The 19,044-nt window shown below is 46.1% G+C and overlaps 2 protein-coding genes across 2 annotated transcripts in view; one reads left to right on the forward strand and one right to left on the reverse strand.

The window, feature by feature from the left end:
* The first annotated feature begins 291 nt into the window (after positions 1-291).
* Positions 292-10,689, forward strand: PNO1 (partner of NOB1 homolog). The gene is made up of 7 exons (XM_041755042.1): positions 292-553; positions 1,020-1,169; positions 3,729-3,812; positions 3,989-4,049; positions 4,284-4,401; positions 9,442-9,512; positions 10,359-10,689. Exons 1-7 carry the CDS (start codon positions 347-349, stop codon positions 10,424-10,426), a joined length of 759 nt encoding a protein of 252 aa, XP_041610976.1. The 5' UTR covers positions 292-346; the 3' UTR covers positions 10,427-10,689.
* Positions 10,690-11,610: 921 nt separating this feature from the next.
* The window catches only part of PPP3R1 (protein phosphatase 3 regulatory subunit B, alpha), a 60,842-nt gene continuing 53,408 nt past the window's right edge, over positions 11,611-19,044 (reverse strand). The window contains exon 6 of the mRNA XM_041755043.1: positions 11,611-13,722. Within this exon, the coding sequence (XP_041610977.1) occupies positions 13,675-13,722 (48 nt within the window). The 3' untranslated portion in view covers positions 11,611-13,674. The remainder of the gene's footprint in view (positions 13,723-19,044) is intronic.

The raw sequence follows: 19,044 nt of genomic DNA on the forward strand, positions 1-19,044 counted from the left end.
GCGGCCGTGCCTGACGCGCTGCTCAAGTCACGGAGACGTTTCCTCCCCGACGGCACGAACTCGGCTCCGTCTCCACCTGCGGCCTCCCGTGCACACCCCCGCTGGGAGGGCCGAGGCCCCCGCTGCGACCGGCGGAGCCAGGGCGGCGCCCCGAGAGTCAGGCACGTGTTGGGGCGCCCTCCCTTCCGCCGGCAGCTTCAGGCCCCCTGCAGGACCCCGAGGGCACGGGGCGGGGCCCTGGGGCTGCTGGGCCGACGCAGCCCCCCCCCCGCGACGTGCGCCTGCGCAGAGCAGCGGCGCCAGCGTCGGGGCCGGAAGCACATGTTGGCGCCGGAGCTCCGCGGGGATGGAGACGGAGATGGACGCCCAGAGCGCGGCGGCCGGGGACGGCTTCACCCCGGTCGCCCGCAGGGGTGCTCGGCGGGCGAGGAAACGGCGGGCTGAGCGGCTGTCGGCGGCGCGCGAGGGCGCGGACGCGGGCCGCATGGACACGGAGGAGGCCCGGCCCGCGAAGAGGCCCGTATTCCCGCCCCTCGCCGGGGATGGAGTCCTGGTACTAGCGGGGACCGCGCGGCGGGGCCGGGGCCTGCGGGTGCTGCTGGAGCTGCGGGGATGGTCCCGAGGGAAGTCCTTAAGGTTTTGCTTATTCATGAGAGACACTGGCGGAGGGAGAAGCAGGCGCCCTGCGGGGAGCCCGACGCGGGACTCGAACCCGGGACCTGGGGTCACGCCCTGGGCGGAAGGCGGCGCTAAGCCGCTGAGCCCGCCCCGCCCTCCCATCGCCCCGCCCCTTCGCCTCGTGGCCCCGCCCCTTCCGGACTAGCTCCGCCCCTCGCGTCGTGGCCCCGCCCCCCGCATCCCCCCGGGCATCTTTAGCGAAGTCCTCAAAGCTGGGGCTCTCCGCGAGGGAGTTTTGATCCGTCGAGCCCAAGCGTCCTGAGGAAGGACGGCTCGCTCACGGTTGCACCTGCGGCCCCCTGACCTGGGGCAGCTCCTGACCTGCGTGTCCTTTATCATAGGGTGGGAAAGAAGAAACCAGGAAGATTGCCGTCCCGGCCAACAGGTACACGCCCTTAAAAGAGAACTGGATGAAGATATTCACTCCCATCGTAGAGCACCTGGGGCTTCAGATACGGTTTAACCTGAAGTCGAGGAATGTGGAAATTAGGGTAAGGAGGATGTCAGCCGGTTCCCAAATGTTCCCAAGTGTGTTGGGGTCTGTCGCTCTCCTGAGGGGGGGGGGGGGAGGTGAGGGGAGGGGTGAGGGGGTGAGAAGGCGTGAATAGACTTTCTTTTTTTTTAATTTTTATTTTATTATTTTTTTATTTATTTACGGTAGTCACACACAGAGAGAGAGAGGCAGAGAGCAGAGACATAGGCAGAGGGAGAAGCAGGCTCCATGCACCAGGAGCCCGATGTGGGATTCGATCCCGGGTCTCCAGGATCGCACCCTGGGCCAAAGGCAGGTGCTAAACCTGCTGCGCCACCCGGGGATCCCAATAGACTTTCTTTAACGGGGATCTGTTTTGTTAAATGGCCACACAGACGAGTCTTAAAAATCTGCATGCATTCAACACAAGTAGTCGTTGGATCGGGCTGGCAGCGCGCCGCCTGCATCCCAGGGCGTGACCCCGGGTCCCCAAATCAAGTTGGCATTGGGCTCCCTGTGTGCACCTGCTTCTCCTTCTGCCTGGGTCTCTGCCTCTCTGTGTGTGTGTGTGTGTCTCAGGAATAAATGAATCTTAAAAAAAGAAAAAATATTCGTTGAATCCATCAGATGCATCCAGGGTCCTACCAAAATACTGACGATGCCTGTGCGTGTATCTTGATGATGTTCTGCCTTGAAAGGAGACAGGCTGGGTAAAGGGGTTGTGTCCTACACAGGAAGGAGCGTGTAAGGGACACACGCACGTACCTGCCTTCCATGGCGTCAGCTCAGAAGCTAGGGAAGGTCATCGACTTTGGGCTTCCTTTTCTGGGCACCAGTTTTATATCAGAATCAATGACCAAAATTATACTTTCCATTTTTTAAGATTTTATTTATTCATGAGACACACACACAGAAAGAGAGGCAGAGACACAGGCAGAGGGAGAAGCAGGCTCCATGCAGGGAGCCTGATGCGGGACTCGATCCCAGGACCCTGGGGTCATGCCCTGGGCTGAAGGCGGACACTCAACCGCTGAGCCACCCAGCATCTTCAGGACCGCTGTAGACTCCTCTCTGCTGAACTAGAATGATGGAATAAAGCAGAGGCACTGCTTTAAGTAGTTGGTAAGGTTTAAAATCTAGAGGTTGGCAGCAGAACTCCTCTTTGTGCAGGTCCTTGTCCTTTTGTGCCAGAACGGCTTGTTTCCGCAGAGGTTTCCCTTGCTTCATTGCTTTGAACTCCCCCCCCTCCCCCGTGCTGGTGCGGGTTACTTTTCCTGGACCACACAGCTTTCACCCCGAGTATCTTCAAAACCTCTCAAGGGTAAGAGTTGGCTTTTTGAATGACCTTGCCTTTGTAAGTAGGAATCTAAGTCCCAGGTTCATGTCACCAGCTCTTTGAGCATTTCCGGGTCCCCACCTGTGGGGGACTTTGCCGCCGGGAGCAGGCCTTCTCCCCCATACTCTATTCCTTTGCGGCCTCAACTCCTGTCATCTCAGAGTCCAGCTCCAGTGCTCTTGCCCTTGGGATGGGCCCGTGTTCCAGTCACCTCTTCAGACTGTGCTTGGCTGTCTTAGGACCTGTTGCAGAGGCGTCAGTCTGGATTCCACTCACACCCGTCGGTACAGCCAGCTGCCAGGCACACGGGGTGCTTCGCATGCACAGCCCTGCGGCCTCTAGATGTGAGCAAACTGAGAGTCAAAGGAGTATGTTCATCAAGGTCCTTCACTAACAAGTGAGCCTTGATGCTGGGGGACCTTCAGGACCCCCCACGCGGACCCTTTTATTTTACCAGTGAGGAAACCTAAGACCCAGAGCATCTGTGGGACTTGCCCAGGGTCACTCACAGACGGGATGGGAGCTGGGAGCTGGTTTGAGGTGTGCATTACACAACCTCGGGTAGTTTGAAATTTCTCAAATATTTGGTCTCCTCAACTACATCGGAGAATGGAGATGACGGTTTTGGAATCAGACCTGTGTCAGAATTCTGCCTTTTTCACATTTTAGTACTTTAGTTTCCTCAAATAAAAAGGGGTTTATGTTACTTAATATTCAGTGTTGTCATGGAGACTAGAGCTGTTGTGCGTAAGGCACCTTTGCGTCGTGTGTCATTGTGAGTGGTGGGGATTTTACGAGTAGCAGCTATTTCTGCAGGTATCTAATAAAGCCTTTAAGGACGAGATTCCTGCTTACACCATTCATGGTAGTGGGTCCCGCAGTTAGTGCTTTGGGAAACATGGGCGTATGACGGTGATTGAAGTCAGGAGAGGAGATCAGCACTCCCAGGGGGGCCCTGAGTGTGGGCCACTGGGCTGCCAGAGGAATCCTGCCGTTGGCCCCCGAGTCCCATGGGTCGTGGGGTGTAGTCTTCAGATGGAACTACCCAACTCTGGAGCTGGGAGCATTGCATTGTGCAAATTCAACACTGCTTATCTCACCAAAAACTGGGTCATAGAGGATATACTGGGGAAGGATGGTGGTTAAGGAAATTTTAATAATGAGGAAAGTCTGCCCTGGTGTTTTATTATGATATTTTCACCTCTGGTCTTAATAGGTGTTTTTTTTTTTTTTTTTTAACAGACTTGTAAAGAAACCAAGGATGTTAGTGCTCTAACAAAAGCAGCTGATTTTGTGAAAGCCTTTATTCTTGGGTTTCAGGTGGAGGTGAGTGACTTTGTGACATTTGAATTGGGTGCTTAAAAACACTTAATATGAACATTTCAATGGGTTTGAGCTTTTTAAAAAAATATTTTTTGAGTCTTCTGGGTCTGGTGAATTTTAACAGTTATTCTCAGGTATGTAAACAGAAGGACTTCACAGCTTTAATTTTTATGTTGTAGGACGCGCTTGCCCTCATTAGGTTGGATGATCTCTTCCTAGAGTCTTTTGAAATTACAGATGGTGAGTCTGGGGTGGTGTTTTTCCCTTAACTGTTGTACTTTGGTACTGCTGACTTTGTGTTGTAGGAGACTCTTAGCTTTCTCATGGCATCAGTTGACCTGTATTATCGGCAGGTTCAAAACAATTTTTTTCTGTGTTTTAGGAGGGTTAATTCAGTTAGTGATTAAACTTCATTATGGAGTGGGTGGCGTGCTGAAGTCGCTTGCCTCCTCAGGTCTTGCTTCTCTCATTTAGTGAAGCCCCTAAAGGGAGACCACCTGTCCAGGGCAATAGGAAGAATTGCTGGCAAAGGAGGAAAAACCAAGTTCACCATAGAGAATGTGACACGGACACGGATAGTTTTGGCTGATGTGTAAGTATCTGGTCTTGAGAATATTATTGTCATGATTTATATGTGATCTTTTGCTGGCTTCAAGGAGTCATAAAAATTGGATTTCGTGCATAATGTTGCCACTGACTCTTTGCCAGTGTGCAGTTCCGGATGAAATACACAGTTACTTTGGAAGCAGATTGAGTTGAGAAAAATCTCAGGAATTAAGCTTTTTTTCTCAGCAATAAAGGAAATGATCAGGGGCGCCTGGGTGGCTCAGTCGGTTGATCTGCCTTCTGCTCAGGTCGCCGTCCAGGGGCCCTGGGATCGAGTCTTGCTCCGGGTTCCCTGCTCAGCAGGGAGCCTGCTTCTCCTTCTGCCCCTCCCTTCTTCGTGCTCTCTCTCTCTGTCTCAAATAAATAGAATCTTCAGAAAAGCAAAGGAAATGTTTATAATTACTATTAAAAGAAGTTACATGACAGGTGAAGATTTAAATAGTATCCAAGGGGACCGGTACATCAGTAGGAGAGAGCAAGGAGTGGGTGTTTTAAATGCCATTGTGACTTTCCTTGTAAAGAAAGAAATACATGTGCATAATTTAATAAATATTTTTAAATTCTATGTAAAGGCTTTTCACGGGAGGATGGTGAGTATTGCACGTTAGGTGAAAAGCTAGAGAGCAGCTCTATATGAACGGAAAGGAGAGGAGCCAGGCTTAAAGTCAGGGTGCAGGAAGTCAAGCTGGGATTAGCCCCGGCGGGGCTGCAGCTGCTGCGGTGCCAGGTCGGGGCTCCTGGCAGATGGTGCGGAGGTTATATAATGCCGCCAAGTTGAAACGAAGCAGTTGACTGACAGGAGGAGGGACCTGCCCGCTACTAAACCCAGAAATCATTTTATTTAGAATCCTACTATGTTTGTTCTAAACTCGGGCTCACCGTTTCTTAGAACCTAAGTTTTGGACTCTGGTTTACAGTGGAGGGTTAACCACACCACCACGTTGACAGCCCTCTTCCTGCAAGACAGGCTTATTGTAACCTTGGTCCTTGCAAGGCGAGCCTGGAGTTGGGAGTATGCAGCCATGAGGAGAGCTTGTTTTGAACTAGAAATTAAAATATTTTGAAATCCACACCTCATTAGAAAGTATCATATGTTGCCCTAGAGACTTTTGAGGATTTAAAAATGTAACTGATGCACTAAGCAAATTATGGGTCCTATGAAGTTTAAAACTTTAAGTATATTGATGAGTGTTAATGTAAAATTAACTAGTTGAACTAGCTTTTTTTTTTTTTTTTTTTTTTTATGATAGTCACACACACAGAGAGAGAGAGGCAGAGACATAGGCAGAGGGAGAAGCAGGCTCCATGCACCAGGAGCCCGATGTGGGATTCGATCTCGGGTCTCCAGGATTGCGCCCTGGGCCAAAGGCAGGCGCCAAACCGCTGCGCCACCCAGAGATCCCCTGAACTAGCTTTTTTAACGCTTTACTGCAGCGTGATGTACATACAAACCACATTACCTGTTTCAGTTTCAGGCAGATGTATAGGCCGGTCTGTGATCCCACCTCAACCCCATCACTCCTCCACCTTCTGTCATGGTTTTGCCTTTTCTAGAAATGTGTATAAATGAAGTGCACAGTAGGATGCAGTCTTTGGTGTATGGCTTGCTTTAATTAGCATCTCCGTTCCTTGGGAAGGTCAGCAATTCTTACAAGCCAAGTACTGGCGTGAGGTCTGCATTTTGTTCATCCATTCCCAGTGGATGGAGGTTTGGGCTGTTTGCAGTTTGGGGCCACTAAGAATAATGGTGCTATTACCAAGTTACAAACTGAGTCACACACTACTTGAAATGGAGTGTGTGGTATAAATAAGCTAATTTGAAATCCACATGTTCAGCAACTTCCTGATTACGCTGTGACCATGACACGGACTCACAGGCACCTGTAAGTGTTGTTTTTGATGAGTTGCTGATAACCTGGTAAAATACAGTACGATGCGAGCAGGAGACTATTCCAAATAAATTCAGTGCATCAGATGGGAAGTCATGTTACTTGTGGGTCCTGAGACCTCCATTCCAGCCACCGCCCTATCACTTTGGTGGTTTCAGCAGCAAAACTACTCACACTTACGTATGCTCGCTGTTTCCTCATCTTTCCTCTGCTATTGTCAAGAATTTTTATTGAAATGACACGTTCATGTACTTAGCAAGCCCCACATTTGTACCACCTACTCCCATTTCCTCTTCCTCAAAGTAACTAATTTCAACTCTTTTAGCTAACTTTTAAAAATTATATATCCATATTTTCAAATACCTTGTTTATATACCAGCGTCTTGTTTTTTCAGATTAACTGTTGACGTTCTACTATGAAACTTGAAAATTTAGGTTTTTTTCATCTCTCCTCCCACCTCTACCCCAACTACTCAGCCCTTAAAGCACCCAGTGTACTTAGCCCTCCCTGCGTTCTCCAGTACCTTGTGGGTTTTGTTAAGACCGACATTGAGTATTACCTGGGCAGTCAGTGCTCAGCGTATCACCAGCTGGGCCAAGTGGTAACTGTGATCACTTTGTCCTTTACCACCTTGTTTTCACTTGAATAGATAAATCTTGGGCCGCAGGGGTGGCTCCATCGGTTAAGCGTCTGCCTTTAGCTCAGGTCATGATCCTGGAGTCCCGGGACTGAGCGCCACATTGTGCTCCCTGCTCTGGGGAGCCTGCTTCTCCCCCTGCCCAGGTTCCCTCTCTTGCACGTGCTTGCGCTCTCTCTCACTCAAATAAGTAAATAAAATCTTTAAAGAAAAGTCTTCTTTATCTGTGTGCTAATTATCTATCAGTAAAACTCATTAAAAAGCTGTATGTTGTTCTATCCTCTTGGTGTTTCCAGATGCATCAAACGTTGGAGAAATCTCACCTGGAGCCTTTTTTCTCAGAAACACTGCTGCCCTCTCTGCCTGGCACCCACTTGGCATCCTGGGTTTCCTCTCACCTTTTGCTGTTTGAATCCCTTGGTTGTTGGATTCTTTTTCCCAAGTGCTCCTTATGGTGTTTTTTGTTTTTCTTTTCTGATTTGATATTTGTATATATTGCAAACTCTGGCTAACATCCATCACCACAGTTACAAATTTGTTTTTTCTTGTGTGAAAACTTAAGGTTTACTCTTAGCACCTTTCCATTATGTAGACTCTACTAGACGTGCTGTACATCACATCCCCAGGGCTTCACTTATTTTGTAACTGGAAGCTTGTGCTGTTTGACCAACCCTGCATTCCCTTTGCGCACTCCCCCCCCCCCCCCCCCCCCCCCGGACTCCTTATTTTGATGCCGTATGTAGTCGAGGAGCTAGCTCAGCTTAGGAAGAATGTGTTTTGAGAACTTCTCGTTCCAAAGATGTCCTCTCTCCTGGCCAGCCATAGAGCTCTGTTATATAAATCCCATCTGTTCAGAATTTTTGAAGACGTTGCTGTAGCCCAGCTTTCAGTGTTGCTACTAAGAGGGCCAGTGCCATCTTGATACCTGATTCTTTGAGCGAACTAGCTGGCAGTTGTATTATGTCTGAAATTTCATAGTGCTGTGTGTGAGCGTGGGTCTATTTTTATTTCTCTTACTGGGCCCTTTCAAACTAGAAACTCATTTTCTATAATTCTTAGAAATTTTCTTGAACTGCTTTGGTTTCCCTTTTTCTTCCCTCATCCTGTCTCTGATTCCTTTCTGTAACTCTGTCTTCTAATCCTTTTAGTTTTCTTAACACCGTGCCCTTGATTCACATGAAAATAGCTTCTCTCAGCCTTACCGACTGGATTTTCTGGTCTTTGCCGTTTTCATTCTTTTCTCCTGGTAGTGTCCGTTTCTCTTTCTTCACCTAGCTGGCTGTAGCCTCTTTTTTTTTTTTTTTTTTTTTGTAGTAGATGATCTCAGATCCTGGTGATCCTCAGGGTGTGCCGCACGTTCAGGGGTGAGGCAGCTGAGAGCAGACTAGAAGACCTGGTCTCCGGGCATCCCGGGGGCAGGGGGAGGATGCTGGCTGAATGTAGGCTTCACTTACATACCGATCGCCAGGCTGTTCTTCAGGGAGCCCTGGTGGATCTTTCCGTCTTTATTATTGAGCAGGTCAGGTTCCCCCAGAGAAGCATTCTCCAGGCTCTTTGCTGCCAGACTTTGAAGCCCAGTTATGGAAGATAGTTGGGAGGTCTCAATTAAGTGTGCAAAAATTTGCTTGACATTGCCTGTTTGTAACGTGGCATCTGTACCTCAGCTATACCTGGTAGTCCTGGTCCAGGCACCACATCTTTTACCTTTCCCAGGGAGCAACACCTAATAGTTGGGGGGCTCCCCCCATGTCGGTAATTTTGCCAGTTACAGTGGAGAAGGTCTAGGCATCATCTTGAACAGATTGTGTCATTTTTACCCCCACTTTCAGAAATGCCTGGGCCCATCTGGGTGGGAGGGTTCTGCTTGATGTTCCCACTGCCAGTTTTGGTGTCTGTTTACTGACATTTTGGAAGATGGTCTCAAAATGGCAAAATACTATATTGTCCCTCTTGAGTCAGCCAGAAGTTTCCATTGGGCCTGGATGATCCTGAGTGGTGAAGAAAGTTAGATGACCTATAGAAAGCTGTGCAGTTGAAATCCAAATGTTTTAATGAAGTACAGGGGGACTCTGCTGGGTTCTCGATGACAGCTCTGCCAGTGTAGAATGAGGCAGATCTTTATTTCTTGTAAATTTCTTTCCTCATTTATAAAACGGGAATACCATCTACCTTCACGACGCTCGCGCGGATTCAGCGGGAACACATAAAGCCCTGGCCCATAAGAAGCACTCCCTTGATGGTAGCTATTATTAGTCAAGAATCTCAAAATTCTTGGCTTCTTAAATTTTATGTCTCTCCTAATTCTTATTGGGATGTAATTTACATACCACAGACTTCTTCAGAGTGATTTTTAGTGTATTTAGAGTTGTGCGACCATTACCACCTTTTTTTTTTTTTTAAGGGATCTGTATCTAATGATTTTCCAGGGTTTCTGGATTATGGGATTTAGTTCAGGAAATGCTTTTATGTTGCTCACTCATCTCACATTCTCTTTTGCAGGAAAGTTCACATCCTTGGCTCTTTCCAAAACATCAAGATGGCAAGAACTGCCATTTGCAACCTCATCCTGGGTAAGAATAATTTATTCCTTGGCGGTTTTCTCTGGAAAGAATCTAGGGGATTTAGAACTCAAACCACATTTGCAAATCAGTTCAGGTTAAGGATGATGTTAAAGATTACAAGTAGAAACAGAGGGGTTGGCAAATGTGGGTCTGAAGTATTTTTGCTTGGATTCCATCAGTTTGCTGGAAAAAGGTTTATTGGGTTATGTTGCTTAAATGTTTGCTGCTTTCACCTGAGGTGCCACGAAAAGCCATTCCAGAATAGCAGGCAGGCATTGTGTTTTAGGTTCCAACAAAAAGGGAGCTGCTGATCACAAGTCAACCTAATAGATGCACTTTGCCTTTTTTTTTTTTTTTTTTTTTAAAGATTTGAGCGAACAAGCATGAGTCCGTGGGTGAAGGGGGTGTGGAGGGCAGTCCTAAGCAGACTCGGCACTGAGCGCAGAGACCCAACTCACAGCTCAATCTGACGACCCTGGGATTGGGGCCACAGCCAAAACCAAGTCCGATGCTCACTCAGCCAGCCGAGCGCCCCGGTCCTATTTTCAAACTGTGCAGCAAAGCCAGCAACTTCTGCTTAAGAGTTACAGGATTGTAGGAGCTCACTCGAAATGGGATTTTCCACCAGTGCCCAGATCTAACTGACCAGCTTCCTTGTGAAATATTTAGATAACTCAGTGCCTTTGACCCTTAGGATTTAAAATATTTTTAGAGTATATATTGGGTATGGTTTATGGTTCTTTTGTTAAGAGCGTTCCGCTGGAAAGTGTGCGTTCTTAGAGTTGCAGATGGCTTTCCGTGTGTCTTCTGTATCCGTGAGTGTATTGACACAGGTGTGTTTATTTTCCTCTGCAGGAAATCCTCCATCAAAGGTTTACGGCAATATCCGAGCCGTGGCTAGCAGAGCAGCAGATCGATTCTGATTTCAAATCAGAGGCTTACCTTGTCTTTGGACTCGAGTAAATAAAAGCGCTTGCCCTCTGCCTGTGGTCACAGGAAACCACGTGAAGAACTTTTTAGTCACTTGCAGCCTCCATCGCTTCTTCCGTTCTCAGCCAGAAGCATCAGCAGAAAGGAAAGGTTTGATAATGCAGCAACTTGAAGATACTTCCCGTATCTGAATTTAATACCATAATTATACATCATAATTTATCACTTCATTTTAAATAAAATATTTGCATAGTAATGCTCTTATTGGAGGGAACCTTGTTTAAACTGTCCTATATGAATTTATTTATGAATTTGTAACTTTTTATAAACATTTCTTGTCTATGGAGTGTAATTAAACAATCAGCTCACAAAATCGCTCTGAATCATGACCCTTAATATAGGTGGCATGTGGGTTTTTTAGAAGCAAGTTAGGAAATCACTTGCGAACAAAGGAAGGTTGATCTATTTTGTAGTTTATAAAATTAAAGATTACATCACAAGGTTGATGTAAGAATTTTATTTTTCAAATAAGCACTTAGTGAAAGTAGCCAGACCTTAACCAATGTTTGGGTGAAGGGGAGATACGGTAAAAGAATGTTTTTACCAAGAAAACCACAATGTCCTACAGGCGCAAGAGTTTGCTGACCTGGGGCTGCCCATCCGAATACTCTGCTCGGTAACAAGCGAGCGCGGAGAGCGAGGTAGCCTCCACCATGAGGCTGCCTGTGAACAGGGGACAGAACAGTCACTGCCCCTGCTGAGTTCTTATTTCAATAACCAGGGAAGACAAATGTGCAGGATGCCGAGGTACGTCCTGTCACGGAGGGAACATGCTGTGGAGGAAGGTGAGGAGGAGAGGCGGGTGCAGGGGTGTCTGGTGGGGCGGCCCTGCTGGCGGCAGCTGTGGGCCTGGTGGGGAGACAGCAGGGAGGCCCGGAGCTGCAGATGCCACAGAGGAGCAGTGGGGGGCGGCCTGGTGGGTGCTCCTAGTGCTGTGGCTTCAACCAGGGATAAAGCAGGTTCTTCTAGTCAGATACCGAACATCCATTTATCTGAGAGAAGGGCAAACGACTACCAAGTGAACAAAGACACACACACACAAAAAAAACCCCCAAAAAACCAAAGACACGATCAAATGGCTGTGGAAGCCCAGCAAAGACCACTGTGAACACTCGAGCAAGTTTCAAATATTTTATTTTCTTATTCATACAGTATGAAGTTTTCTAAAGATCCCACAACATGATGTTTCATGCAGAAGAAAAACTAAACATTCAACATAAACCCCTCCCCCACCCACACTAAAAAAAAAAAAAAAAAAGGGAAGGAAAAAAACCCCTCATTCCCCAGTAAGGAAATAATGTTTGCACTATTTTTCTGTAACGCCAGCCAAGATATGCACAAGCAAGAGAAATAGAAAGCATTTGCTAAAATATCTGTAACAAATACTTATGTACAAAAAATTCACAAAAGACTAGTTCCCCCTTGAAGCAGAGCACATGGCCGTTGACACTGGAACAGATCAAACCACTGGCTGGGATTATAAGCCACGTACTGATCCAGAGGAAGAAAGTTACATGTAGTGGAGATTTTCAGTTTGAACATTAACATTTCCAAAGTTTGGCAACATTATCTTTTAAAATTATGCAAATTATGTAAACAAGAGGTACATTTTAAATTGATCTACATGCAAAACTCCATGTCATGCAAGGACACCAAGCACCGGGATTTTTCTCTCACAGACAGAGCCCATGATGTGCAGCACTCAGTTGAAGGAACAGCGATGGCAGGCAGGTGCCCAACTGAAGATTCACTCACCTTGACTGAACCTGCCCTTTTCCACTTACGATTACAAAACCGTTTTTTCTAGAAAAACTATACAGGGGAAGACTACTTTCCTAGAAAGCTAACCACAATGTTTTCTTCCAGCCAATAGTACCTTTGCAGAAAAGGGAAGGGATAATATCAAGTGGTGGGACATGATCAGCTACTTTTATATCACACGTTCAGTAAGTTAGCATCCATTACAGATATGGGCAAATCAAGAAAAAACCGTCATGCACTCTATGCCTCGTGGTAAAGAAGTTCAAGAGGTGCAAATCTGGGGAAGACTGCTGCTCTTCGGCGGCGTTTAGCTCAGTAAGACGTCTTCCGTTTAGGTCACAAATGTATGTGAGCATTAGATACAAACATGCACACATCACTAGTTTTTGAGAGGAGCTGCAAGTCTTCTGAGACAGGAGGGGGTTTATGGTTCAGAGGGAGGTGTGGTGACAAACCGTTTACCCGCGTACTCACTAACGAACGGCTATCCTAAGCCGTTCCAGGATTGCTTCGGGTATCATTAAACGTCTAAGGGAAACAGTGATCGCCTCGGACGGCTTCTGGCCTTTCCACAGCTCGTGACGTACGCGGACTCAGGGACGGTCACTGAACGTGGAGATGGCTCCTAGTCAAGAAACAACAAGGAAGCAGCCACAAGCTTTGTGCAGTTCCCGGAGGACACCAGGAGGAGCTCTTGGCAGCGGCACTGCACTACCCTTTCTCCTCAAGCAGAGGTGATAGAAGCTGCTCAGCAATGAGACACAGTCCCTGGCAATATATATTCATAGGTATAAATAAAATTACAAACTCCTTTGATACAAAAATGCAATTAAGGTAAATAATAGAGGACGTTAACAAATGCTTTGTCAATCTCTCAAAGGAGAAAGCACAGGAAAAGGAAGATAGCTGGCCTAACACCCGGCTCAAATTGTACAGTTTTCTATCTATATATAAAACTGTGTGAAATAAAAGTAAGGATGTTTTATGTTCTGCTTGGCACTTTTGTACTCTATCGTTTTGTTTCTGAATCAAGTAGATTAAATTAAAGCCAACCTACTACACATATAGAAAGCTACATATATCTATATATAAATATTTACATATGTATATATAGATACTTTCTTGTTATAAAAGATGAAGAAAATAAATTAAAAAGCCAACCCCTTCCCTTTCTTCACCACATTGATATGCTCTTTCCATGCTGCTGTCCTTCAGACTTTAAAGTGCTACACTGAGTTATTGAGAGAACAAGAGTTCAATAACACTTAGTTGGCTTCATGAGGCTCGTGTTGGAAAATGTGGCTTCACAGAGAAAAATACTTCCATTTAAATACACAGAGAGCATTGCTGGACGTCTTGAGCAGATCTTCAGAGATGGAGAAGAAAGCAAAAGTGTTGGGTGGTACTCTTTAAAAAAGAGTCACACATCTACCACCATCTTTTTGTGGATGTCTAGGCCGCCTACAACCTGCAACAGACACGAACAAATCAAGCTTAACCGTATTTGAAAACTCCTTTTTACTAGTCTCACCCTCTTGACCAAAAAATATACACATTAATTTATTTTCAGAAGCTTGCTTGTTTGGCTGTTTTTAACCTGCAGTGCCTCGAGAATTCTCACGGCTTCTTTCTCCCGGGAGAACAGGCATTTCCTCGTGTCCTAGGACAGCGGGTGGCAAACGTGAAGGGCCAGGCCGTGCTTCAGGTTTGCGGGCCACGCACCATTCCTCTCGCATGTTCTTCTCCCACGCTCTTAACACTTTAAAGATGTAAAACACTGTTCTAAAGCCCAAAGGCCCAGAGCAGGCGTGGGAGGGTCTGGCCCACTGTGCAGCCGGCCACCGCCGCTACTCTCTCAGCCTAATGTTAAGGGATACCTGGATGTGGGCACAGAAATTATCCTCAAGATCCAAATATGGGCTTAGCTGTCGGTCTATTCTAGAAAGTATTAAGTACCAAATGAATACAATTTTCTGCACATGGCTTTCCCAAGGCCCTGAATCCACAGAGGACAGTCACGGGTCACTGATCTACTCGCAGTCACCTGTGCTATCATCTGGGGGCCACGGTCTATTAAGTACGACCTACGTAAAGAACGCGCGGGGCGTCCTAAACGTTCACAGCTTGAATTCTCCCGAGTAAAGCCCCAAGTAACCGGCCCCCGGGCGGTCAGCGGGCCTCCTCCCTGGCCTCCTCCGTGGCCTCCTGCGGCCTCCTGCGGCCTCCTGTGGCCTCCTCCGGCCTCCTCCTGCCCTCACACACACAGGCCGCCGCCACCGGGACTACGTGATTAATTTGACGAGACCTTTCCTGTCTGACCCATGTCACCCAACGTGTTTTTGATAATCCCTGGTGCTGCATATAACTGCATCTGTATTATTTTTCAATTTAAATCTTTTTAAAAAAAATTTTATTTGAAAACGCCAGCTTAACCCGCCAATCGGTGCCTCCGCAGGACACCGCCGCGCCGTCTCCTCCCCCCACTTCCCACCCCACCCTTCCGACTGCTGCGTCTTCATTGTGGGTGGACAGAACTTCAGCAATTTAGTCCTGTGTCACCTCGACCTTCCCTCAGCATCCTGGCATTTCCTCCCCTCGGGCTGCACCCTCTGCCTCCTACGCCCCACACGGTCTTTATCGATTTACAAGCGACTACAGCAGGTGCACACCGCCCGGCAGTTTCCCCAGAAGACGCCGTCGTGCGTACAGCGGGGCTTGAGTGTGGGGCGAATCCTAGCTGGAAACCACCGTCCCTCGGGGCGCACGGCCCGCAGCTTCCCCAGCCCCAGCTCCGCACCCGGCCCGCTAGCTCCCCGACCTCTAATCACTGAACCCGGCCGTCACCCTCCCTACTCCTAGCTCTTGCTCTTCTGTCCTGTGGGTCCACAGCCTTTACCTTTAAGATCCCTGCAGTTCGGAAAGCAAGGTCGCCCTTCAACACCCCCCCCCAGTCAAAAATCCACGCGTAACTTCGGACTCTCCCAAAACGGAACTACTAAGAGCCTCACCAATAACATCAACAGTCAACTCGCACATTCTGGAGTTACGTGTGTCACACACTGTATCACAACAAAGTGGGAGAAACATTATTAAAATCAAGACCAAAACAAAGTACAATACTTCATTGAAAAAAACCTGCACATGAGTGGACAAGTGTCGCTCAAACCCGTGTTGTTCAAGGGTCAACTGTACGTGTTCAGTTCAACCCCAACTTTAATCCAGTCACTAATCATTTCTATTTTAAAATTTCTGAAAATTTTAAAGGAGGCAAAAAAGCATGTGATCTTTTAAAGTAACTTCCCGGCTCTTTCACTGCTATAGCTTGAGGAATCAGAATAAAAAGGACTCCATGAAGCCAGAGTTATGGGCTTGATCAATGTTCAGAAAAGTTGGATTATTTAACGCAAACATTTTTCTATACTTCTGAACTGTGCTCCTCAAAAAAACAAAAGCAATTTCTCACAAACACTGGAGAGGAACTCAAAGCACAGCTGTCTTCAGTGTTAAGTAGCATTTCTATACCTGAAGATGTATTTTAATTTCCGCCCACTGACAAGTGACTCCTATGTACCTTTAATTTACATTTTATATTTACTAAATACAAATGGAGTCTTTGTCTCTATACAGCTCTTCCACATCACTCCGGGCAAGAGTTTTCCAATTTTTACTTCATTCCCTCAAGGCTTAGGATTTCTTTTCTTTCCTTCTTTTAAAGCGGGCTACCATCTGCGCTGCCACTACCAGCCTGTTCTCACGTCACAATCGGACACCAGTCCCCGGGAGTCTTTCTGTGATCTTTGGCCCCCAAGAAACAAGGCGAGGACACGCCGTACAGCTGTTCCATCACTACAGCTCAAACTCTCAATCTCAAACTTAACTCTCTTCATTTATTATTTAAATTCAATTAATTAACATAGAGTGTATTATTAATTTCAGAGGTAGAGGTCGGTCAGTGATTCATCACTTACACAGACCACCACCCAGTGCTCACATCACCTGCCCTTATGCCCATCACCCAGCTACCCCATCCCCCCGCCCCTCCAGTGACCCTGTTTGTTTCCTATGATTAAGTCGCTTATGGTTTGTCTCCTTCTCTGATTTCATCTTTTCCCTCCCTTCCCTTATGATCCTCGGTTTTGTTTCTTAAACTTGACATATGAGTAAGATTATCATTGTTTTTCTTGATTGACTTACTCTGCTTAGCAAAATACCCTCCAGTTCCAACCACATCATTGCAAATGGCAACATTTCTTTTTTTTTTTTTTTTTTATGCCTGAGTAGCATTCCAGTGTGTGTGTATGTGTATCACCTCCTCTATCCATTCGTCTCTTTGGCCATCTGGGCTCTTTCCATAGTCTGGCTATTGTGGACATTGGGGTGCAGGTGCCCCTTCAGGTCACTACATCTGTATCTTTGGGGTAAATCCCCAGCAGTGCAGCTGCTGGGTCGTAGGGCAGCTCTATGTTCAACTTCTGGAGGCCCCTCCACACTGTTGTCCAGAGTGGCTGTGCCAGCTTATGTTCCCACCAACAGTGTAAGAGGCTCCCCTTCTCCACATCCTCCCCAACATCTGTCGTTTCCTGACTTGTTCATTTTAGCCATTCTCACTGCTGTGAGGTGGGATCTCGTTGTGGTTTTGATCTGTATTTCCCCGATGCTGAGTGATGTGGAACATTCTCTCATGTGTCTGTTGGTCATGTGTAGGTCCCTTTGGGGAAATGTCTGTTCATGTCTTCTGCCCATGTCTTGGCTGGATTATCTGTTCACTGGGTGTTGAGTTTGGTAAATTCTTTATAGACTTGATCACCTTTATCCGACGTCTTTTGCAACTATCTTCTCCCATTCTGTCCGTTGTCTTCTGGTTTTGTCAACTGTTTCCTTTGCTGTGCAAAAGCTTACCTTGATCAAGTCCCAATAACTCATTTTTGCCTTTGTTTCCCTTTCCTTTGGAGACATGTCCAACAAGAAGAGTGGAGATCAAACAGGTTGCTGCCCGTTTCTCACATTTAGGTCTTTCATCCCTTGAGTGTACTTTAGTGTGTGGTGTGAGGAAATGGTCCGGTTCCATTCTTCTGCGTGTGGCTGTCCAATTTTTTTCAACTCCACTTATTGAAGAGACTGTCTTTTTTCCAGGGGATGTTCGTTCCTGCTTTATTGAAGAGTAGTTGACCATAGAGTTGAGGGTCCATTTCCAGGTTCTCTTCTGTTCCACTGATCTATGTGTCCATTTTGGTGCCAGTGCCATACTGTCTTGATGATTATAGCTTTGTAAAGTCCAGAATTGTGATACCACCAGCTTTGATTTTTTTCAACATTCCTTTGGCTACTTGGGGGCTTCTCAGGTTCCACACAAATTTTAGGATTATTTGTTCCAGATCTGTGAAATAAGTTGATGGTATTTTGACAGGGATTGCATTGAATGTATAGATTGGCCTAAGTATATAGATATTTTAACAATATTTATTCCTCCAATCCATGAGAATGGAACATTTTTCCATCTCTTTGTGTCTCTCTTAAATTCTTTGATGAGTGTTCTCTTGTTTTCTGGGTATAGATCCTTTGCCTCTTTGGTTAGGTTTATTCCTAGGTATCTTATAATTTTTGGTGCAATTGTAAATGGGATCAAGTTCCTAATTTCTCTGTCTTCAGTCTCATTGTTAGTATACAGAAATGTGATTTCTGTGCATTGACTTCATATCCTGCCACTTGCTGAATTCCTGTGTGAGTTCTAGCAATTTTGTGGTGCAATTTTTTGGGTTTTCCACATAGAATATCATGTCATCTACAAAGAATAAGAGTTTGACTTCTTCTTTGCCAATTCAGATGCCATTTCCTTGCTGAGGCCAGGACTCCCAGTACTGTGTTGAACAGCAGTGGTGAGAGTGAACACCCCTGTTGTGTTGCTGACGTTAAGGGAAAAGCTCTGTTTTCCCCCACTGAGAATGATATTCACTGCGGGCTTTTTGTACGTGGCTTTTATGATATTGAGGTATGTTTCCTCTATCCCTACACTTTGGAGAGTTTTAATCAAGAAAGAATGCTGTACTTCATCAAATGCTTTTTCTGCATCTATGGAGAGGATCATATAGTTCTTGTCCTTTCTTTTAATTAGTGTATTGCATTGATTTGCAGATGCTGAACGACTCTTGAAGCCCAGGGATGCACTTGGTCATGGTGAGTAATCCTCTTAATGTACTATTGGATCCTACTGGCTAGTATCTTGGTGAGAATTTTTGCATCCATGTTCATCAGGGATATTGGTCTATAATCCTCCTTTTTGGTGGGGTCTTTGGTTTTGGTTTCAAGGTAATGCTGACTTCACAGAAAGAGTCTGGAAGTTTTCCTTCCATTTTTACTTTTCTGAAACAACTTCAGAAGAGTAAATATTAATTCTTTAAATGTTTGGTAGAAATCCCCTGGGAAGCCACCTAGTGCCCTGGAGGTCCCAGACTTTTGATGACTGATTCAATTTCCTTGCTGGTTATAGGTCTGTTCAGATTTTCTATTTCTTTTTTTCCCAGTTTTGATAGTTTATACATCTCTAGGAACACATTCATTTCTTCCAGATTATCTAATTTGTTGGCATCTAATTGCTCATAATATGTTCTAATAATTGTATATATTTCTTAGGTGTTAGTTGTGATCTTTCCTCTTTCATTCATGATTTTATTTGGGTCCTTTGTCTTTTTTTTTTTTTTTTTTTTTTTGTAAGTCTGGCCAGTGGTTAATTGATCTTACAAATTCTTTCAAAGAACCAGGTCCTACTTTTGTTGATCTGTTCTACTGTTCT

The sequence above is a fragment of the Vulpes lagopus genome, chromosome 5 (genome assembly GCF_018345385.1).
Source record: "Vulpes lagopus strain Blue_001 chromosome 5, ASM1834538v1, whole genome shotgun sequence".
Classification (NCBI taxonomy): Eukaryota; Metazoa; Chordata; class Mammalia; order Carnivora; family Canidae; genus Vulpes; species Vulpes lagopus.